This window comes from Papio anubis, chromosome 4 (genome assembly GCF_008728515.1).
Source record: "Papio anubis isolate 15944 chromosome 4, Panubis1.0, whole genome shotgun sequence".
NCBI lineage: Eukaryota > Metazoa > Chordata > Mammalia > Primates > Cercopithecidae > Papio > Papio anubis.
Window position 1 is genome coordinate 34,929,763 of NC_044979.1, and position 24,533 is coordinate 34,954,295.

Consider the following 24,533-nt stretch of genomic DNA (forward strand, 5'->3'; position numbering starts at 1 on the left):
GCAAGCGTTTAAAAGCGTTGCAAGGCCCTACCGATTGTTTGTTTTCTAACTTTATTAATCTCCAAATTTCAAGAAGAATTTGGTAATTTCAGAAACTATTCCCATTTTAAAAGATTTGTTTAGGCATTCTCATTTGTATCCACCAGAGTTAAATGAACATATTATACAAATATATTTAATTTTTAATTATATATAATATTTATATGTCATATGTAATATATATTTCATATTTAATTAAAATCCTCATTTCCACTGATCCTCTGCTTTATTCTACTATAGGCTTGTATTTTTATTTTATTTATTTATTTTTTTGAGACAGAATCTCGCTCTGTCGCCCAAGTTGGAATACAGTGGCACGATCTCAGCTCATTGCAGCTTCTGCCTCCCAGGTTCAAGTGATTCTCCTGCCTTAGCCTCCCAAGTAGCTGGGATTATAGGCACCCACCACCACACTGACTAATTTTTGTATTTTTTAGTAGAGACAGGGTTTCGCCATGTTGACTGGTCTCGAGCTCCCGGTCTGTAGTGATCCGCTCACCTCAGCCTCTCAAAGTGTTGGGATTACTGATGTGAGCCACCACACCTGGCCTTCTATAGGTTTTTATCACTCACAGATTTAATATATGTATTTCAGTGATGAAGGAAGGAAGGAAGGGAGGAAGGAAGGAAGGAAGGAAGGAAGGAAGGAAGGAAGGAAGGAAGGAAGGAAGGAAGGGAGGGAGGGAGGGAATCTCCATCTGAGTATATATCACTGTTAGCTAAAACTCAACTTGCCCCAAACCAGTGTTTTAATTTCCATTTATACTTTCCCCACCCACTCTCCCAGCCTTCTATGTTTCTTTTCTTTTTTCCTTTTTTCATTTCTGTTGTCACTTTTTTTTTCTTTCCAACTTTTATTTTAGGTTCAAGGGGTACATGTACAGGTTGCTGCATGGGTAAACTGCATGTTGTGGGGGTTTGGTGTACAGATAATTTTATCACTCAGGTAATCAGCTACGTTTCCGAATATAGGATCCTCATCCACCACGTGTTGCAGCCTGTGTGCTACCTTTGTCTCCTGCCTTCACCAACATCATTATATTCCTTTGGAAGACCTAAGCTCTTATATTTTAAACAGCTCTTTAATCTTACTTCATTTCTTGCTGTTCCCCTTGCTTGAATCTAAGCTGCTGTCCTCATTTTCTTGGATGATGGTCATGACGAACTAGCAGTTTCCCTGGTGCATTGCTGCATGATTCTTTCCCCTTTACCACAATGCAGCCAGAGTTCACCTTTTAAAACACAAATCTCATCAACTAGTTCCCTGGCTAAAACCCTTGAATGGTTTCCATTGTCCTTCAGATAGAAACTTCAACTGTAAGCTCTGGCCCTTCCAGCATCAAGCCCTACTGATCTTTCCAGCTTCAGCTTGGGCCACTTCTTCCAACTCTCACACTTGAGCCACTTTGGGCTGAATTGTCCACACATCCTTCATCCCCAAGTCATTGCACTGCTCCTTTCTTGGCCTGGAAAGCCTTTGCATCTTCTACTTTACTCAAATCTTAAGTAACACTTCCTCAGGGAGGTCTTTCCTGATGTCTGAAGCCAGCTTAGTTCTCCCAGCTCCCACAAAACTATTTTATGGTAGTAGTATCCCACTTGGGATTACATGTTTCGAAGAGGTCTTCGCAGGAAAGGCCTTTTCTCCAAGGAAGAAAACATGTCTGCCCCATTTGCCATCCTCAGGGGCTAGCATAATTAGTAAGTGTTCGGGAAGTAATTAAACACACACACACACACAAAGAAAGCAAAACAAAACAATGCAAAACTGATGAGTTGGATAGTAGGCAAGACAAGAATAAATCCAGCGTTATAGAACCCAAGAATTATACAATGTTGGGAACCTCTTTAATAATATAAAATTATAAATACAAAATTAGTTATAAAAGTGAAAATGTATTTAAAACAATTAATAGAAATCATGATGAAGTACTGGATCTTAGGTGATTTAGACTTCTTTCTTCTGTGATGTCTTTAAGGAGTTTATCAGAACTGCTTTCAGAGAAATGCCACTTCATTGTAACCTGGCTTATCTCCCCACCAAGAGCTCTCTACTAATCCTGGAAACCCCAACACCCACAAGGACCTGAAGCTCACTCTTCATGGTCAGTCTGCCTTTCAGTGTGTCCCCCAGTGTAATGAGTGAGCCCAATTGACCACTAAGTGCTCATATCTCATAGTGGCATTTTTGTCCCTTTCATGGATGCCTTTCTTATTTAAATTGCCCTCAGTTTGCTGGTGAGTAAACATTGATATCATATTATAAACCAAAAATAAGATTCTAAGCACCTCCCCCCTCCTCCATTCTATTGAACAGACAGCCCCTTGGGCCAAGGAGATCCCAGAGAAACCTGAAAAACTGAATTTTGGCCATGACAGGAAGGTGGTCGGACACACCTCATTATACCCTCTCCATTTTGGAGTTTAAGCACAACTGGCCAACATTAACATCAGAAATCATAATGAAACCGCCTTTGCAAAATTATGACTGAGGCAGTGAAAGAGATCTGACTTAACTGACTCCATCTTGCTTCTAACCTCCAAGCTGTCCTTGTTCATTCTTGAGTGTAGGCTGAACTAATTTTGGGAGAAACTTAGTTTATAGTTTAAAACAAAGATGATAACAGCCCTTTCCCAAAGTAGACTTGCTTCTTTCCAGGAAACTAGATTGCCTTTGTAGGACTAATATTAGCCACAAGATTAGGAATCACGGTTTACGAGTCATGCAGCTGGAGGCTACAAGATTCTGACTCTTCCTAAACTGCTCCTAAGATCAATGCTTGAGATATTTTGCAGACCCTGCGCCTAATAGCATCGCCCAGATGGATAAACTGGCTCATCTGATCTTGTGGCCCCAATGCAGAAACTGACCCAGCACAAGAAGACAGCTTCGACTCCTGTGATTCCATCTCTGAGCTGTGACCAATCAGCACTCCCGGCTCACTGGCTTCCCCTCACCCACCAAGTTGTCCTTGAAAACTCTGCTCCCAAAATGCTCAGGGAGGCTGATTTGAATAATAAAACTCTAGTCTCCCCCACAGCTGGCTCTGCGTGAATTACTCTTTCTCTATTGCAATTCCTCTGTCTTGAAGAATCACTCTCTCTAGGCAGTGGGCAAGGCGAACCCCTTGGGAGGTTATAGTAAGACTGACAAAACTTCTCTGGTGGCAATAAGATGCCAAATTCCAACATGACTCTGGTATAGCATCACATATTCTCTGAGAGCTGCCTCCTATGAGACTTCATTTACTTAACAAGGGCCTTGGCTTCTACAACCTCCTTGTCTTAGCTCAAACATTTTTCTACTGACTTCCTATGTTTTTAGACAAAGTTTAACTCTTTCAACTAATGGCCCCGATATGGTGCCTTTTTCTTTTTTTTTTTGAGACGGAGTCTCACTCTGTCACCCAGGCTTGAGTATAGTGGCACAATCTCGGCTCACTGCAACCTCCGCCTCCTGGGTTCAAGCCATTCTCTTGCCTCAGCCTCCTGAGTAGCTGGGACTACAGGCGCATGCCACCACGCTCGGCTAATTTTTGTATTTTTAGAAGAGACGGGGTTTCACCATATCAAACTGGTCTTGAACTCCTGACCTCATGATCCACCTGCCTCAGCTTCCCAAAGTGCTGGAATTACAGGCATGAGCCACCACGCCCAGCCTATCCTGCGTCTTTAGGCTGAACTAATGTACATCTTCCATGTATGATTTATGTCTTTACTTATAACTCCTATCTCCCTAAAATGTATAAAACTCCCTAAAATGTATAAAACTATAACCCAACTGCCTTGGGGACTCTTTCTCAGAATCTCTTGAGACTGTACCTTGGGCCATAGTCACTCATATTGACTCAGAACAAACCTGTTTAAATATTTTACAGAGTTTAGCTTTTTCATCAACAATATGTTACATTATCATTGGCAAATTTGGGAAACTGGAAATTCTTTTATTCTCACAAATGTTGAGTCTACTGTTAACAAGCTATTCCTAACTTTCACCCTCCCTCTGCACCTGCCTTTTTAAAATAAAGTCTTAATCTAATTTCTCTCACTGCACAGGTGCAAGGTTGCTGCCTGAAATAGATCTAACATGTTTCCCAGTTACACGGAAGGGTTTGGGTTTTCAACATTTCCTACGGATGATTTGTAATTAGGCTGCTGAACTAATGTAATGGCTCCTAAGGAAGTTAAGCTTCCGACATTGCTCAGTCAGTTTGCTGGGAGCTTCTCAGATAGCTGGAAAGAGGCTCCCGGGGGAGAATGTCAGGCAGAGGTCAGGCTCTGTACAGACAACAACCAAACAGGCCAAAGGGATCAGATGAGAACTGGCAATATCCTTATCAAGTCTTCACTCTCAGGTTTGGCAGCCAAGCAAATCTCCCAGCTATGCCAGCCTGTGGTAGTGAGCATGAGTCAAATTTAAAATTATTCGAGCTATTTATAATATCTTGCAATTTTATAACATTTATAGTTTATAAAATACTTTTATATGCAGTCAATGTGCCAGGCAGTACAACATGCTAATATGATCTCCATTTAATAATTGTGTATATTAACACTTAACGTGTTTGAGACAACACTTGCTGAACTAAACACTACTGAATTAGTTCCATTTTACAAAGGATAAAAGTGGGTTCTGAGGTTCTGAGAGGTTAAAAAATCCCTGTAAGTATGCCCAGCTAGTAAGTGATGGGTATGGTTATGTTCTAATGAGTCCAAACTGCTTCTCACATTGAGATCTACTACTTAGGCATTCAAAATGTATCAAAAAGAAAGAAGGATGGGATGAAAGACAAAGATTTGTAATAGAGCATCTAATGCTTCACCTGTGTATAGTAGGTCTACTTATTGTTTGTTACTCTGATTCAAACATGTAATAATGAGTCCTACATAAGCAAATAGAAAGATAAACTGATAATGTTAAAACTGTAAAGACCAAAGAAAAAGATTTTCAGAAAAAAAAGAGAAATAGCTGAATTTATCAACCAAGTCTTTCATCTTACACAGTAGATGGTGAATATGGAATTCCACTTATGAAACAGGAAGCAGATTTAAGTTCTAATAAAAGGACATTTTACTTGAGGTGGACTAGAAGGTTCTAATAAAGCTCACCCAAAGTTCTCATAAAGGAAATTTTCCTGAAGGTGGAGTAGAAGGTCTTCCATTCATTCCAGCAATTACCTGTCCTGAAATCCCGAGTGTTGGTCTGACAAGTTTGGACAGAGTTGTTTGCTGTAGTATTAAGATGAATGATGTGGAGGGTTAGCACCCAAGACAGGGATCTCCTTGGTATGGTTCCTTCCTCAGGGTCATGACAACTGTCACTTTAGAAGACTCCAGTTCCTGCAGGTAAGTGCTGTCTTAAAGGGCAGAAAAGTTGAGATCTTTTGTGAATGGGGTAGAGAGGTAAAGTCAGTTTCAAAGTACAGGAATACGAGGACTCAGTGTGGCCTGACAATGGGACAGTTAGTGCTTGAAAGCTGATATCTGGTTACTGAGACTTTTTATTTGAAATTTTATCATGAAAATCAAAGGCACTCTCTTTTCACACAGACTTGCAGCTCCTAACTGACCTTTACTTCCACAGTGCCCTGGCCCTGCGTTCTTGAGATCTAGGGCCTGTTGAATATTTGCCTTCTCTGATTGCCCCCGCCGGGAGTCCCCAGTTTCTCTTTGTTCTCCTTTCTATGCATCTTCAGTGAATCGGAGCTGGTTTTCAGAGAAGTTACAAAAGACCCATCCCACTGGTAACATGATCCCTTGCCAATTCCTGCCCTTAACAGGACTGGAAACTTTCACTTTTAGCTCTCCTACCTACATGTTTTGTTGCATTTATTTTCTCAAATATATATTTTTAAAAGGTAGAAAAGTTATATTACAAACAGCATGAAAATGTCAGAGGCTGGCAGAGCAAGCTAAATGTGTTCGGGTAGAGGTCCAGTAAGATTGGTGAAGGCAGCGCTTGTGTTGCCCTTGAAGAATGTGTCATCATCTGCTTTTACTGGCCTTATCAGCAGGGCAAAACCAATAAATCATGTGCTGCCAGCACAAGAACCAAGTGCTTTCCTCCAAGCCAGATGATTCCATTGTTGTGCTGGGCCTCTCAGGGAGGTTGTAAACATGGCATTCTCTGCCAGTAAGACACATGCTCCTCCTGTTCCTTTTTTTGTTTTGTTTTGTTTTAAGGAGACATATTGAGGTGAAATTTACATATCATAAAACTCACCTACCTTAAGTGTAACATTCAATGATTTTTTTTCTTCTAGTAAATTTACTGAGTTGTGCAACTATCACCACAAACCAATTTTAGAACATTTCCATGATCTCAAAAAGATCCCTTGTGCCCATTTGTAGTCAACCTTTGGCCCTATGCTCTAGCCCCAGGAAACCTCTAATCTGTTTTCAGTCTCTTGATATTCACTTTGTCTGGATATTCTATATAAATGGAATCATACAATTTGTGATCTTCTGTGTTTGGTGTCTTTCACTTAACCCAATGTGTTTGAGGTTCACCTAACCTAATGTGTTTGAGGTTCACACATGTTGTAGCGTGTTAACAAACAGGATCCCATTGTCTGGCTATGCCACATTGTGTTCATCCATTCACCAATTGATGGACATTTGAATTGTTTCTGATTTTTGGCTATTGTGAATGATGCCTTCCTATTCTTGATGAACTAAAAATGATGATACGGAAAGAACTTGGGATTTGGGTTCAGTTCCTAGGGATTTGGAGTCAAGTCCTAGCTCTGACATTTACTACTTTAGTTAACTATAAGATGTGTTTTCTTAATTTTCTTATCTATAGAGTGGAGATAATTAACCCCGTCCCTCCCCTATTCCTAGAGTAGCTGTAAGAATCAAGTGGGGTGATGTATGTGAAATTCTTTATGAACTGTAAAACCTAGAATAAATGAGAGACATTATTGAAGTAGTCTTCCCAGATGTATCCAAATGGTCTAGATGGTCCTCAAGATATTTTCTATATTCATAGAACAAATTATGAAGCCTTTGGCTGTAGAAAATATCTATACTTTTCTTCTATGGACTTGGGGTTCCCATCCTTTTTCCTTTATCAAAGTCCATTATTTAAAAAAATGTTCAGATATCATTCTACCTCTCTTAAATGTACTTATATTTTAAACCTTATTTTTGATTGTCAGATAAGGTTTTCTGTTGAAGAGAGGGTCTTCAGATACTCCATAATCATTGTAGGAAGTATACAAATCATTATACTTGAAGTTCTGATTTAATCAGGGCACCCTCCAACCCACAGACTCAATTTAGTTTCTTGGGTACTTCAGGTGATTATGAAGGGCAGGCCCCCAGTGAGGGGACTGGGTGCAGAGTCGAACCTAGGTTGATGGGTTCCAATGAGTCAAAGGAAAGTCTAAGCAAATGTTGGCAGCCTCCAGTCAAAGGTGATTAAAACTGTTGCTTCACTGAAATGATATTAAACCAATGTGGGTAACCATATATGTAGGGGTATTCAGACACTCAGGAACATAGCAATTGCACAGAACATGCAATTGCTGACCACTGCATGTCATGCCTGGATATTTAACTTCCACAAAACCTAGAAAATAGCTTCCATGGGAAAACAGCGTAGACTTTGCTTCAAACAGAAAGAACTGGCTACTGTTTTTCGCACCACTCAATCCAAAGGTAAGTATCACTTTTAGTGCCCTCCACATCTTCTACCTGATCCAACCATATAGGATGCTTCCAAGAAGTTTTACCTTAAATCTCATTGAGAGATTCCAGAATGGAAGATTTCCAGAGCAACAGCAATGGCTGTTCCCAGTTTCCTGGGGTCTGAAGCACAGAATGTGAGTGCCTGTCAAGTGCCTCTGATAGAATCACTGGCTAATCCAGCATTAGAACTCAGGCACTCCCAGTGCCCAGATTCAAATTACTAGACTGTCTCTTTCCCAAAACAGCAAATCCCCCGACATCTCCAGCACTCCCTGAGGTTACACAACACGGGGAACTGAGGTCAAATAAGTCTATTCCTTCTACTCATCTTCTCCCCTGAGAAGCCCTTTCTTCCCTTGACAACAATTGATAATTAAGGCTTTACTAAGGAAAAGAATATGTGGTGGGTTATTGCCTAGAGACAATTCTCCGCAAGTTTTCATTCCGTGAATGTTGTCAAAGTATTTAAAAATGACAGTGAGATGCCATATGCATTCCTAACATTTTCTTTTTGTATTTTCAGGTATAATGACAATCTACAGTCATGTACCATACGACCAAGGTTCTTGACTTTTGCAGCTCTGACATTGGCACTGCCACTATGTAGTAATAATGATGAGAGCTCAGGTTTCATGTGCACTTACTCTATATTGGATATAGTACTTTAGACACTTAGTTCATGCCTTGTCCAAAACCAAGCAGCTAATAATTTGCAGAGCCTGGCTCAAAGTGGCTCATAGTCTGTTTTTATTTTTATATTTTAATGATACTATTTATCTGTATAAACTTAAAACACTGTAAAGGTAATTGATATCTTTTGTGGTATCTTTTTGTATTTTTTAAATTGACAACAATTGTATATATTTATGGTATACAACATGATGCTTTGAAGTATGTGTATATTGTAAAATGGCTATATTGAGCAAATTAACATATTCATTACCTCATATACTTTTTTTTTGTCATGAGAACGCAAAATCTACTCTCTTTGAGGTTCTCAAGTATACAATGCACTATTTTAACTGTTGTCACAATGTTGTACAATACATTTCTTGAACTTATTTCTCCTGAAATTGTGTATCCTTTGACCAACATTTCCTGAATCCCCTCTTCTCCTGCCTCCTGGTGACCGCCATTTTACTTTCTGCTTCCATGAGTTTGCTTTTTTTAGATTCTTCATATAAGTGAGATATTTGTCTTTCTGTGTCTGGCTTATTCCACTTAACATGATATCTATTTAAGTACAAAATATGTGTCCTTGCCAACTGCATTACCTACAGTACTACAATATCATGCCATATTTCAATGCATGTGTGTATGTCTATGTGTGTATTACATATGTATGTGTGATGTACTTGTGTGTATATATGTGTATAATGTGCATATTGTTTCATAAAAAACTTGAAGCAGCCTACATTTTTAAAAAATAATTTCAACATTTATTTTAGATACGGGGGTGCATGTGAAGGTTTGTTACATGGTTATATTGCATGATGCTGAGGTTTGGGGTCTGGATCCCTTCACTCAAGTAGTGAGCATAGTACCCGTTAAGTAGTTTTTCAACCCCTGCCCCCTTCTGCCTTCCCCCTTCCTCCCCCTCCTCCTCTTCCTCCCCCCTCCTCCCCCTCCTCACCCTCCTTCCCTTCCCCCTCCTTCCCCTTCCTCACCCTCCCTCTCCCTCCCTCTCCCTCCCTCTCCTCCTCCCTCTCCCTTTCCCCCTCCCTCCTCTCTCTTCCTCCCCACCTTGCTCTATGTAGTAGTCCACAGTATCTATTGTTCCCATCTTTATGTCCATGTGTACTCAATGTTTAGCTTCCGCTTATAGGTGAGAACATGTGGTACTTGGTTTCTGTTCCTGCATTAATTTTTGTAGGATTATGACCTCCTCCAGCTGCATTCATGTTGCTGAAGCAGCTTATAATTTTTATATTCCTAAGTAATTTCTGATTGGAAGGTGACTATATACATAAGAGTATGAAACTTGAAACCAAAATTTGCATAGGAATTTCTGGTAAAAGGTCAGTGACAAGAGAAAGGCTTACATACGTATGTTCTCTGTGTCATAAGATACTCCATCTTGTTAGAGTTTCCGTGCCGTCTGTCCCAAAGTTTCTGGTTGTTCAAAAGCCTACATTAAAGGCGGCGTTACCTATGAATATTTGCTGCACATTGATACAATCGTTTTCACATCTTCTGCACTGACACCCTATTACGGGGAAGCATGTTCTGTGGCTAATTAACGTGATTAAATCATATTTTTCAGGAGGCACTTGGTTTCAATGTCCTTCTTAAAATTATCTTTAGCCAGAAATGGAGATCCTATTTAATGATGGCCTATGGAAAGATAAAACATGTTTAATGAGAGTTCAGATCGGCTTTTTTCCACCCGGACTCTCTGTGTGATACAAAACAAAATCCACAGGGACTAAAACAGTCACAGACATCTTGGCAACATGGGGGAAGATGGCATCCAAACTCTGCCATGTTGATTCCACAGTGGTTAGACAGGCTCCACTGTAGAATGTTTGGCTTCTTCTAATGCTGACTGGGTAGGAGCAGCTGTTACCCTTTCCCGGATAAAGTGACATACTCTAGAAGAAACAGAGTCCTAATGAGATGGAAATTAATTCCTTTTTCCATCCAGCCATCTCAAAAACAAATACACTGCTAGAAAAACCCAAAATATGGTGAGCAAAAGATCAAATCTGATTTAGATACAGCAATTGCTTCTTTTTCATAAGACGCATTTTTCTCTTGCTTCATAAATGCCAAAAAACCCACTTTTAAAACCCATAGCATGTGCAGTTAATTCATATCTTTATATCCAAGTATTTTTTGAATATTATCTATACAAATATATATCAAATAAAATGTCAAAGCTTTAGTGAGCAAAAGTTTAATATATGAAGTATCATAAAACGGACTTATAACCTCAATATGATTTTTTATTAGAGTAATATTTTTAGGTAACAATACATTTAACCACATCTAAGAGTACAACACAAGAATAATAAAATCTTGTATACAAGATGTTACAATTAAAGATAAATACATTACAGTTTAATTTACATATAAAAATGTCCTCTAGGGAATACAAGAAGTTAAAATTATAGCCCTAATTGTACAATTTTTTCATACTTATTTATCTTTCAAAGGTAACTAAAGCTACATACAACTTGAAAACTTTACAGACCAGTGAGATATTACTGTTGAAAGAATATAGTAACAAGGTAAAAATAAATATAAGAAAAATACACTATTAAAATCTAAGAAAAATAACATTAAATAATTACATTATAAGATTACATAACTCACTCAGAAATTTAAAACTATTATTTCACCATGATGTCACTGATTATTTTTGTCACTTATTCAATGTATTTCAACAAATAATTATTGAACTCCATGCTCTAGGGAATGTGTTTGGCCCTGAGAAAGCACTAGAAAACAAAACAAAGATAGAACCTGCACTCATAGAGCTCATAGTCTAGTGGGAAGACAGCAGGGAACACAGGCAGCTGTAATATAGCATGACAAGTTCTGTGCTTAGGCTTCCCATCCTAGAGGAAGCAACATCTCAGCTGAGACCTATAGGGTAAGAGGGATTTGATCAGGTGAAAGGGTGCAGAAAAAGTGGAAAGAGAGTTCCAGATGAGAGAAGGAAATGCAAAGACCCTGAGGTTAAAATAGAGCATGGTCTATTCTACAGCAGTGGTTGCCCATACAAAGGTCCTCAGATATTTGATGGCCCACAGTGAAATTCTCACTCATCAGTGGAGAAATGAGAGCAGTGTGAGGTCTTTTCAAAGTAAAAGTCATTCAACTTGAATGACTGAGTTTACAACCATCTTATTTTCTGGCATTAAAATGACCCTTCTTTTATGAAATGATGGTGATAGTAGATGGTATTTCTTAATGACTCTTTTTGAAAAATCAACACAACAAAACCTGTTGGTGTATGACACCTTAAAGTCTGGGGATCACTGTTTAAAAAATAAAATTCTAGAAGGTTCAAGGGAAGGGAGGAAAGGGAGACATCTAGAGATGAGGCTAGAGAAGAAGGCAGGAGTTAGATCATGAAAGTTCAAGTGAGAACGTTGGAATTGAAGAGCAATGGGAATGATCTTAAGCAGAGAAGAGAAAGTCTATTATATTTGTAAAAGGCTATTCTGAGATGCTGTGTGTAGAAAGTGTCTGGGACAGGGCAAGACAGAGGCAGGGGAGCCAGATAAGCAGCACTGTATTTTCCAGGGAAAAAGAAGATAATAGACTTAGGGCCAAATGGGGGTGGGGTTGAGGGGTGGTGAGTGGAAGATGACTTCAGGAGACAAACTTAATAGGATTTGGTGATTTGTCTTATTGGGTGAGGAAAATGGGATTGTCAAGCCTAACGTCCAGGCTTTTTTCTTTGGAAACTGAATTGAGCATTGTGCTAACTATTGAGCTCAAGAAAGAGCTTTTTTTTTTTTTTTTTTTTTTTTTTGAGTTCATCTGGGGACATGTTGAATTTGAGGTGTCTCTGTGTTCAAATGTTCACTAGGTCAATTGTCTACATAGGTCGGGAGAACATGAGAGAAAGAGTTGAGCTTCGGATAGAAATTTTGTAGTCTCTAGCAAAATGATTAAGACCATGGATGTGAATAAAATTTCCCAGAGAACAAAGCAAAGAGGGCTTAGGATATATAACTTAAAGAACAAAGAGAAGAGGGCTTAAGATATACAACTATAAGATTGGCTAGAGATGAGCTAGGCAGAAAGAAGCCAGAGACAGAGTGTCCAGGGAGGTGGGAGGACACCCAAGAGAACAGGTTTTGCAAGAAACAAGGAAAGAGGTATCATTTCAAGCAAGGAACAGGCAACAATGTTGAATGCTGTAGGAATCAATTGGAAGAGGAACTGAAGAATGTTCACTGAATTTAGCAACAAAGAGATTGTCAGGGACCTTGAGAAAAGCAGTGGAGGGGTAGATGCCAGATCACAGTCTGTGAACTTACAGGCAGGAGGAGCTCTTTTACACAGCAAGACCTTGAGAGACAGGAGAATCCGACCAGCAACTGGCAGATGTGGGTTTGAGAAAGTGGTTATCTGTTTTTTAAACATAGAGACTTGATGTGGATATTGTAGGAGCCACTTGATAGAGAGAGTTTGATGACTTGTAGCAAACAAAGATACAAATCTAAGTTCAAAATACTATCTTTAAAAAATGCTAATGTCTTTAAAGACATAAATCATGGTGTTCCCGTAAGAACACATGATACAACTATAAAACTGTCAATGCATTTAGATACACTTTACAATTAAGGATTAAGGATGTAAAATAGTTACAAGAAATTATCTGAGGGAATCACATTTCAAAATATTTTTTAAAATCACATTTTAAAATACTAAGTTATGGCAATTTTAGCTCTTGTCCATAGAGATCATACTCTTTAAATAATATGTATCTTTGAATAGCTGGTGGTAGAGGAAGCTTCTCCATTGAGGCTGGCTGGCAGAGTTTCTGGAGACCCATAAGTCTTCGAATTTTTAACCGACACAAATGCTTCAATGAACAAGGATTCTCTAAAAGGAAAATAAGCAAAAAAAAATTTTTTAATAGTGGCTTGACCCCTAAGATATAACTATTTCAGAATAACATGAGTAGTGTATTCTGAAAAACATGTATGCACACTTTAGCAACGTGATTTTAAGTGAAATTCAAATTGTAATTGAACATTCTAGTCTACTCCTCTAGAATATAAGTTCCACGAGGGCAGATATTTAGTCTGTCTCCGTGCCAGGAAGAGAGTCTGGCTCATGGTAGGTGTTCAACTAGAATTTGTGGAATTAATAAATGGACTTAAGAAAGCAAATGCTCACATCTCTTCTTTATTTTTTAGAGCTAAGTATTATAGAGATAGATTTCTTTACTTTCTTTCGCCTACCAATCTGTCTGATAAACAATTATCCATGAAACATAGATGCAGATGATTCCACATATCATGAATAATCCAATCTGAGTTTTGTTTCCAGTGTCTGATACTTAAACCTTGTATATTCTCAAAAAATATACTAACATTATTTAAATATCTGATATTTTCAATTCTTACTTTATCTATATTATAATTGCAAGATTGATATTTTATAGCAGCAATATGAATGAATGAAGGAGCAGCATAGCATTCAGGCTTAGATGTGCGCTCTGGACCTGGTCAGCTTGGATTAAACTCCTAGCTCTGCCCCCTAATATTTGTGTGACCTTGGGCAAATCACTTGATGTCTGTGAGTTTGGTATTCCCATCTGTGAAATAAGGATAACAACAGTACTTATCTCATAGGGTTGTTTGAAGATTAAACAAGTCATGTAAAGTATTATAAAAGTGCTCAGTACATTGTAACCATTCGATAAATATTAACTGTCATTCAATGCAATAATAAACATGATCACATCTCAATTACGTTCGATGATATAAACAATTTATCTTTTAAAGTTAAAAACAATGTTCTCAAAAGTTATTGATGCAACATTACCAAAATAAGCAGAAAAAAAAATCTAAAAAAAAAGTACGATTTTTTTTTCCTAACAAATACGCTGCCTTACAGATAGCTGGAGGACTCCTGACATCCAGTGGTTAATCACACTCATAGCAATCAACTGGCTTCGACTCTAGTCACAATAATATATGATGGAAACAATAAAAAAACTTTCTGCCCTTATTCTTACTTGGATTGTCTTTCCAAAGTCATCAGAATTGGTAAGTATTTTGCAAAAAAAAAAAAAAAAAAAGGGAGCAATCAATTTCCATTTAGAAGCAAAATCTGTTCTTTCTATGACAGGAAGTATAATGGTATCGTAGAGTCTGTGTTTTCAAGTAAGACAAACAAGAGTTCAAATCTTCACTTTGTTATTTTCTATGTCTATTACTTTGAGAAATTAATTTATCTAAGCCTCAGCATTTTTCTCCGCTTTGCAATCTCCAAGCTAAAAAAAGAAGGTTTTAAGTTTTTTATTGCAAAATAAAATAAAGTACACATGTATAGTTTCGTAAGTTACATAAGTAATTATTGATTGAACAGCTATAATCACCGCCTAGGTCTATAGGAAATAGGACTTTGCCAGAGACCAAAGAAATTCTTCTACAATCCATCCTTCCTTATTCCTTTCCCCTGCCATAAATAACTACTCTTCTGACTTGTAATCACTTTCTTTAGAATTTCATCATCTAAGTGCACTATGCCTGCACTATAGTATTGACAATATATTTTTAAAATTTTTGCTATGTCCTTTAAGTCTTTTCTAATCTGCAGGTTATGCTCTCCATCCCCTTCTTGTCCTTTCAACTAATCTTTGAAGAACCCAAATGCTCTGTAGTTTCCCACAGCCTGAACTTTGCTGATTGCATTTTCGTGGTGCAGTTCCATGTCCCACTGTCTCCTCTATTTCTTGCTAATTGGTAACTGGCTCCAGATACTTAATCAGGCTTGGGTTTGATCTCTTTGGCAAAACTATAGCTAGTTCTGTGTTCATTCTTTGGGGGCTATGTTGATTCTCATTGACTACATCCATTAATTTATTGGGGGCTATATAATGGTGGTATCTAATTATATCTTTTAAAATTATTTAGAATACTTTTATAAAGGAAGGTTTTTGCTCATCTACTCTTTAGTTACTAATGGCACAGTTTATATATATATGTGTGTGTGTATATATATGTAAAGCAGAATAAATGCTTAAGTCTTTCTTTTTACAAGTTTTTAAGATAATGAGTTGATTTTCTATCATCTTCTGGAGCTGACCAGTTTTTTAAATAAATGTATATTTAATAAATCATTCTATTGTAAAGATACAAGCACACGTATATTCATTGCAGCACTATTTGCAATAACAAAGACATGGAATCAACCTAAATGCCCATCAAGAAAATTTGGTACATATATACCATAGAATACTATGCAGCTATAAAGAGGAATGAGATCATGTCCTTTGCAGGGACATGGATGGAGCTGGAAACCATTATCCTCAGCAAACTAATGCAGGAACAGAAAACCAAACACTGCATGGTCTCACTTATAAGTGGGAGCTGAATGATGAGAACACACAGACACGTGGAGGGGAACAACACATACTGGGGCCAGTCGGAGGGTGGCTGGGGGAGTTTCGGCATCAGGAAGAATAGCTAATGGATGCTGGACTTAATATCTAGGTAATGGAATGATCTGTGCAGCAAACCACCATGGTACATGTTTACCTGTGTAACAAACCTGCACATTCTGCACATGTACCCTTAAAACTTAAAATACAAGTTGAAGGAAAAAAAAGAAAAGAAACCCACAAATCATATATTTAAATAGATTGGTTTTAATTCATTGAAATCATTACCCTTTTTGAAACTTAAATTGTCCCATCTTTGGCCAGTTGGAGCCTCTTCAAGTTAGCCCCTGAATTCTTTTGTCATGAATCGTGTAGTCTTTGCTTTCTTTGCTTTCTGGTATGACCAGATGTTCCAGGTTCATCTTAATCATTTCCTTCCCCAGATGCAATCATCCATTTCTCAAAAACAAAACAACCTCCAGCAAAAACCCTGGTTTCTTTTCGTAGGAAATGGCATTTCCAGGCCAAAATCTGTGTCGTAGGAATGCTCATTGCTACTGGGTTTATCATTATTTCTAAGACTTATCTGTAAACAGACAGATGCACACACACACACACACACACACCCCTGACATACACACCCCCACCCCCCACAGCATAGTCCTCATGCACACAGATGCTTTCAAGATACAATAGCTTATGAGTTTATATTGTTACTTCTAATTCAAATTCAGGACTACAGGATTTTTCTTTAATCACTTCTCTATTACATCTGTATTTTCTTTCTGACACACTGACAATCTTTGGTTTCAAGGATACAAAGAATGGAATTGGAATGTTCCTTAATTACTCATTTGCTGAATATATCTCTCATCCTCAGCATAACAATATTAATATTATATCACCATCAATATTTTAAGATATTTAAAAATATGTATTTTAATTATTAAATATTATTTAATCTACTTACTAATATTCAAAAATGAATAATTGTGCTGTATCTGTCTTATCAGCGCATATAACCATTACGTGTTGCATCTTCTCCCTTTTAACTCTCACTTAGTCTTGGCATTCTGTTTAGTGTTAGTCCTGTTTAATACTAGTTCTCATGCTGATATCTCACTAATCATTTTGGGTTGTCTAAAGGCCATTTCTTAGTGGATCATTCAGACATCAGTAAGAGGAACAATATTTCCTGAGTTCTTGCATACTGACAACAGTTTGCCTACATTGATCATTGGAAGTCAATTTTGCTGCGTAAGCGTCCTTGGCTCACATTTTCCTTCCATGAAGAGTCTTAAATATGTGACTCCATTTTCTTTTGGCATAAAGTATTGTTGATGAAAAGTTTAATAATAATCTATATTTTCCCTTATAAGTCACTTGTTCTTTTTGCCTATGTGCCCAAAGGATATAGTATTTTGTATATTATAGTTTCAAATCTTTCTTTTTTATTACAAGTTTTTCTTGAAACTTAGTTTTTTGCATTTGTTATGTTCTCTTGATTTGGTTTTCCTTTTCAAGGAATCTTATCCATGTATTGACTATTCTTTGTCGTCAATGTTTTTAACTGTCTTTCAAATCATTTTATCTAAGCTACAAGGATGCAAAAGCATAAGAATGATACAGTGGATTTTGAGGACTCAGGGGGAAGGTTGGGCCAGGGATAAAAGAGTATACATTGGGTACAGCGTACACTGCTTAGGTGATTAGGTGCACCAAAATCTCAGAAACCACCGCTAAACAACTTATCCATATAACCAAACACCACCTGTTTCCCCAAAACCTATTGAAATAGACAAATATATATATATATATATATATATATATTAAAATCCTTTTATCTATTTCTTCATTTATATTTGATTTAAACTTTTTCTTTCATATCCTCTTATAACTCTCAATGTATTGTCGACTGTGTTGCTAGTTCTTGTTTTCATTCTAGTTCAGTCTTCACATTTGAAATTAATTTTTTCTAATTTTTATTCCTCATTCTTTCCTCAGTTGTTACCTGATTTCTGAATTTTTCAAATTTTGACTCATGTTGTTCATTCATATCTGATATTATTTTCCTCATGCTTTTTAGCTCATTTTGAAATAGCAGGTTTGAATTTTGATTGTTCGGAGAGTGTGTTTTTTTAGTTACGTATTCATTGCCCGTGGGGATATCATTCTGTTCTTTCTATTTTTTCTTACTATTATGGGATTTGATTGTGATATTTTCTGTTGTTCATTTTTATTTGCATTTAGTTTTCTTGAATTTTTAGAAGGATGCTTGGTAGCAGATAGCTCTTCTAACTTTACAGAGCTTCTTACTCTATTATTTTCTTGCAATGACCCAAAATATGGTGGTTAGATCTCTGCGGTTTCCTGGCTCTGTCTGCCACCCCCACTTTTTTGTGGGTCCTTTCTTGTTTCTGTCCTGCTTGATTTTTGATTTTACTCTCAATGAGACCTAAGTCCAGGAAGGGAACTTAGAGAAGTGGTTTTCAAGAATGCATAGAGTCTAGACTATTTTGTAATTTCCCTTAGCCTTAGCTTTTTATTTGTAAAAAATAAGTATGATAATACTTAACTCTACAATATTTCATAGCACACTGTACATATACATTTCAGATACCTCACATGAACTTACCATGTAATAAAAACATAAAAATGCTACTTTAGTTTTAAAACGAACTAAATTTATTAAGTAATTTAAATATTCTAGACACTAAGCACCTTATATGCATTATTTCTTTAGATTCCCACAACCACCTATGAGGTTAATACTATCCTACATCTACTTTGCAATGGGAAAACCTAGGCATAAGAATAAGTAACTTGCTCAGTCACACAACTAGAATGTCTATCTTGGTCTTTTTATAGGAAATAAAAAATCTTCTTCCACTTAGAGAAGCAAAAATGGTAACAATAAATTGTTGCTTTTTTTCATGAAAACATCAGTCCTGAATTACATATGCATTTTATAATCTAGCAATCCTACTCCGAGGCAAGGCCAGAATTCCATTTCATTCTAGGTCTATCTGACCCCAGAGCTCAATTTCTGGGCTAACAACACTATATTACTCTTCAGATTCTCCAAGTTTCCTGTTTTAGTTGCCGCAAAATCTCTTCTATTATAGAACTAATTCCAAGAGAAGGCTGATTCAGGTATATTAAAGATGCCAAATTATTTAAATGTCATATAAAATTCTATAATGCTTCTTTAGGCTTCATGAAATTGATGTCCAACTAGCTTTTGAAAGTTTATTTTCCCAAACTCATATTTTGAAAGTGAAAGCATCTCAAATCTATGATATTTTTCTGGGTTTTATTTGTATTGGGATTATTTTAAAATGTACTTTCACTGAAACTTGTATAATTCATTTTCATGATAAACTTTCATCTAGAAAAGACAAAATGGCCTGTCTATAAATACTAACCTATGATGATAGGACTTTGTCAATAAAGACCTCAGAGAAAGCATGTCAAAAAGAATAATTCTAATCCCTTCCATTAATTCATTTACACCATATTTATTGAAATGTACTACTTATTAGGCACTATGCTAAGTCTTGCGGATATAACAAGAAATAAAGTAGATCTCTAGCCACGTGGAGCTTGCAGTCTACATATTGTATGATATTATAGAAGTTAATTTTAAAAATAAATTGCAATCAGTACGTTAATATAGTTGTAGTATTACTCATTACACAATTACAAAGCCGGAAAATAAAAAGAAAAATGAAAATATGTATCTTACAACAGGGGAGGTGTTAAGGATGATTTTAAAACCCAGATAATTCTGGAAATACAGTAGAGTAGCACAGAAAAAGTATCAAAGAAGACATTAAGAAATTTCCCCCATATGTGTTCTTAATTTAAAAATTGTAGGTGAAACTTTTGGTTTTTACCTAGTATTTGGCGGATTTCTGGCCATTCTCTCTGTACTTCTAGTGCAGACTTCAGTTTAGCACACAGAGGAACATAATCCATGTAATCTATTAGTATGCGAGTAACTCTGCCTACCAAGTGCTTCATCCAAGGAACTGTAATAAACTCACAGAACTGAGAGAATTGATAAAATTTAATTTAGTAATATTTTTTAATATACCATATACATAAACACTCAATTGTGTAATGGAAAAATTACTCTTTGTCTTATTACAGAAAATAAAAGATCCCTCCTTGTAATGAACAAAAATTAAAAATAAATTGTTTGCTTCTCTCTGTGAAACCATCAGCCCTGAAGACTCGCCTGGCTTTGATGTGACTGTGGTCAGCAAAGCATGGAGGAGTCACGCTTCTTTCCATCTGGCCCCAATATTCCACCAAACAGGCAGAAGTGACTAATTGCCTACATTTTCACATTCTTCTACATTCAGTTTTCAAGTCAAGAAAACACAAACAGCATCTTTTTTTTTTTTTGGCGGGGGGCTAGATTTATGCTTATATCCCCATATCATTGCAAACAAAAGTTGAAGAAAAACTAAAATAGAAAAATTAGAGTTTATTTTTCTTGTCTTGTAACATCCCTAATTGAATGAATGGGTCTTAAATTAGGATGATGACCCAATATAAAGCAGAAAAGGCGTAACTCACCGGGTTATCTTTTATTACACAAGATGTCCATCCTGGCAGCACCTCTTCCTCTATCTCTGACCACACAAATGAATTTCCAAAGATGTCACCATGCATGCAGTCAAAGCACATCTCCACTTGATAGCCATTATTCAGCAATAGCCTCAGCATTACCTCGTCGTTTAGGGCATACTGAATGACACTGGGGAAACGAGTGTCATTCACATGCATAAAATAACAATTGACATTGGCGCCATGGGAGAGAAGCAGCCGGACAATTTCATAATTATTGGCCCTCACTGCCACAAGTAGACAGTTGAGGGGATCTAAGTTTGGGTCTGCACCTGCAGCCAGAAGGACTTCTGTGCAACGAACATCATTATTAGAAACGGCAAAATACAGCGCAGTCTTCCTCTCATCGTCATAGCTCTGGGAAATGTGGTCAGCAAGTAGAGTGTTGACATCAAAACCATTTTCAATGAGCAGCTCTAGACACTGTGCACTTTGTCCATCTGCTGCTGAGTGAATTGGTGTTAGCCCACTTTTCCGAATTGCATTTTTAGATGTTGCTGGGATAAGATATTTCAGTGCACTAAAAGAAAAAAAGTCAAATATCTACGTGCCATAAAGAAAATCAAGAAATTAAATAAACTACCATTCTAACTAGATAAGTGAATGCAAATTGTATAGTTTCCCTTATTTTCTCTAGATAACTTTGTAGTAAAACATTTAACCTTTGTCTGTGAGGTACAACTATTTAGTTTAGTGTACTGTAGCTCAGTTTTGATTTAGCTTTCTGTTCTCAATATTCCTAGGAAACTGCATCTTATACGTTTTTTCCTAGAATTGTGGTTCCTCGGGAACCCTCCCCATCTTCCAGTTCTCCCCTGAACAATATAATATTTACAGACAACCAATACTATTTTTAAAAATGTAGGAGAAAAGTAAGCCTTTCTAATGCCATAGAGGACTGTTTCGTATTCTTGACCATTAGGATCATGGGGTCATAGGAAGTGACCCTGGATGTCATTTAGTCCAACTGCTTCATTTAACAGAAGAACAATCTGAAATCTGAAGAGGCAAAATGATTATCCAAGGTCACACAGTTAGATGTAGAGCAGGACGAGAATTTGGGCCTTTTCGAATTCTTATGAATTATTTCTCTTTGACTGATTCCTACGCAATCTATTTTTAAATATTGACCATGTACATTCTGTCTGCTTCCATATAATTTGCAATTGAATTATTAGCCAAAAGAAGAGTCTTTAGTATTCCATCAACCTTGCATCAGTCCAATTGAGATAACCAACCACAGTTTATATTTCTAAGTACATGTGATATAGTTGTGAGTTTCACACTTGACTAACCAGCTAGACATGTATGAGAGCCACATGGCAAGGATAACCTGATCTCTTGTGCCTACTTTATGAATTTATGAACACTGGGATTAAATCCAAGTAAACTCTAACAACATGTCACTTAGCATCAATTATGCATCACTGGCCACTTAGCCAATGGCCCACTGAAAACTATAAAGCCCAATTACTTCAAAGTTTTTGATCTTATGAAATATATTTAATGCCTAAAACCATCTTCTCATGGTGGGTAGTTTAATATAGTGATCTAGATTTCTACCAATGTGTTAATTTTGTACATTTTGTGATTTAAGAATCTATTCAACCATTTGTATGGAATGAAGAATTCTAAACTTATAACGAAACTTTTCTGTTCAAGAATATATTTGACATTATACTATAATATCTTGGATATGTTAGGAAATAATTGGAATAACACTGATAGTATCGTTACAAATTTTAATCCTTTGTCAAGGGCAAAATTTTTAGAAACCCTGTAGCCTTTTGTTAAATACGTTTGTAAACAAAAAGGCACTCTTGAGTGGCTTGTGGAGAATTCTCACTTATGGCTTAACTCCTTCTAAAAGAAAATTTCTTTTCATTATAAAAGTACTATAAATTCATTTTTTGGAAGTACAAGAATATCAAAAGGAGGAAAATTAAATGAGCTCTAGATATCTAAATATGGAGCATCAAAACCTGAAGATTATGCCTATTTCTCCTCAGATTTTGAAAGGTATTACATATAGACTTGTGATTATACTGTATATACAAATTTGCATTTTTAACTCAAGTAATTATCCTATAATTTATCACTCACAGATAATGCCCCTCATAGGCAGCTCGGTGTATAGGAAGATGCCCTGCTCGATTAGGTACATTTCCGCTTCCTCCATATTCCAGCAGGAGGGAAATGCAGTCGGGATTGCCACCTCCTGCTGCCTCAAACATCACCGACGCCCCATCATCCGCCAAAGCAAGCACATCACCACCTGGCCGTATAAAACATGTGGCATGATGATAACTGGATGGTATTGTTTAAACAATCCCCTTAAAAACAACCTGTTGTGGGACTCGGTGCAGTGGCTCACGTCTGTAATCCCAGCACTTTGGGAAGCTGAGGTGGGCGGATCATGAGGTCAGGAGTTCGAGGTCAGCCTGGCCAACATGGTGAAACTCTGTCTCTACTAAAAATACAAAAATTAGCTGGGCATGGTGGCACACGCCTGTAGTCCCAGCTACCCAGGAGACTGAAGCAGGAGAATCACTTGAACTAGGAGGTGGAGGTTGTGATGAGCCGAGATCACGCCGCTGCACTCCAGACTGGGCAACAGAGTGAGACTCCATCTCAAAAACAAACAAACAAACAAACACACACCCCCCACAAAGCCTGTTGTGTTCATTTCTGGTTAGGACTTAAAAAGTACAGAAGTAAGGGCCTCTATGTTTTCTCTATTTTCAATAAAACAGTCATGAATGCCTCACGCTTCGTTTTATTAGAAAATCTGTGGGCCAAAAATCATGGGAGAAATGAAGTCAATTTTCTTGATAGGCAAATTCTTCCGAAAAAGGCTCATTAGACTTTTTAATTTAAAGACAAGAATTTTTTGGTTTTTTTGTTTTGTTTTGTTTTTTGAGACGGAGTCTCACTCTGTCGACCAGGCTGGAGTGCAGTGGTGTCATCTCAGCTCACTGCAGCCTCCACCTCCTGGGTTTAAGCAGTTCTTCTGCCTCAGCCTCCTGAGTAGCTGGGATTACAGGCGTGTACCATCACAGGGTTTTGCCATGTTGGTCAGGCTGGTCTCCAACTCTAGGCCACAAGTAATCTACCCACCTTGGACTTCCAAAATGCTGGGATTACAGGCATGAGCCATGGCGCCCGGCCCCCTCTAGTTTAACTTAACAAATACTTACAGTTAATAAAGTGTTAACAAATACTTTATTGCCCTCTTATGTGCAATCAGTGTGTGTGACCCCAAGAAGAATAAGTGTGACTACTCTAAGGAGCTTAAAGGGGAAATGAAACAAAATATCAGACAGCACAAACTGTATGATATTCCAGTGACTCTGACATTAAGACAAGGAGACATGATGTAGGGGACAGGGGCTCTGCTGCTTATGGTGAGAGCTGGGGGCCAGCCGTTTACTTCCGTGCACCTCCATCTCCACATCTGTGAATGATTAATGCAGCTTACTTCACAGGGCTTATTTGATACTTAAATGTGCTTGTATTGGGAGACCTCAAAAATGTTAGTCTTTTTCCCATAGGGAATCACTGGGGATCATGTGGTGCTAGCATTCGTTTGTGGATGAGGACGCTGAGAACCAGATACTGAAGGAACAAGGCTAGGGACTCACAGTGAGTAGTGGCTCAACCAGTTTAGGAGTTAGGTCTCCTTAACTTATGGTTCTGTAGCTGTATAAAGCACCTGGAGAGTTTAAAGGAGGGCAATGTCACAATCTGGTGGGAAGAATTAGGAAAGGATTTAGGGAGGAGGTGTCTCAAGAGATTGATTTTGAATTGTGCTGAAGAGATGAAGGCAAGGACCTGACCCAAACCCAGAGAGAAGGAATGTAAGGTATGTTTGGGAATATTGCTAGTGTATTTTGACTGGAGTGTAGGATACAAGATGGGAGCAGTGAGGGATAAACGTGGTAAAACAATTTGAGATGATGCAGTAGGGATTATTTTTTGGATAGTTGACACTATTGTAGCTGTCCTTTAGGGAGGGAAGACAAGTTGCAGTATGTACTGTGATTCTCTGATGGGAGACTAGAAACCCAGAAAATGGTTAGAAAGTATTTGCACTGGT

At 37.5% G+C, this 24,533-nt stretch overlaps 1 protein-coding gene across 7 annotated transcripts in view; it reads right to left on the reverse strand.

The window, feature by feature from the left end:
- Positions 1 to 10,655: 10,655 nt before the first annotated feature.
- Positions 10,656 to 24,533, reverse strand: part of ASB15 (ankyrin repeat and SOCS box containing 15) — a 77,439-nt gene continuing 63,561 nt past the window's right edge. For all 7 annotated transcript variants that reach the window (XM_017957135.3, XM_009203798.4, XM_009203799.4 and 4 more), the window contains 4 exons: positions 22,541 to 22,712; positions 20,387 to 20,957; positions 19,699 to 19,852; positions 10,656 to 13,293 (listed from right to left, as the gene is read on the reverse strand). In XM_017957135.3, the coding sequence (XP_017812624.1) occupies positions 13,121 to 13,293; positions 19,699 to 19,852; positions 20,387 to 20,957; positions 22,541 to 22,712 (1,070 nt within the window). In that variant the 3' untranslated portion in view covers positions 10,656 to 13,120. The remainder of the gene's footprint in view (positions 13,294 to 19,698; positions 19,853 to 20,386; positions 20,958 to 22,540; positions 22,713 to 24,533) is intronic.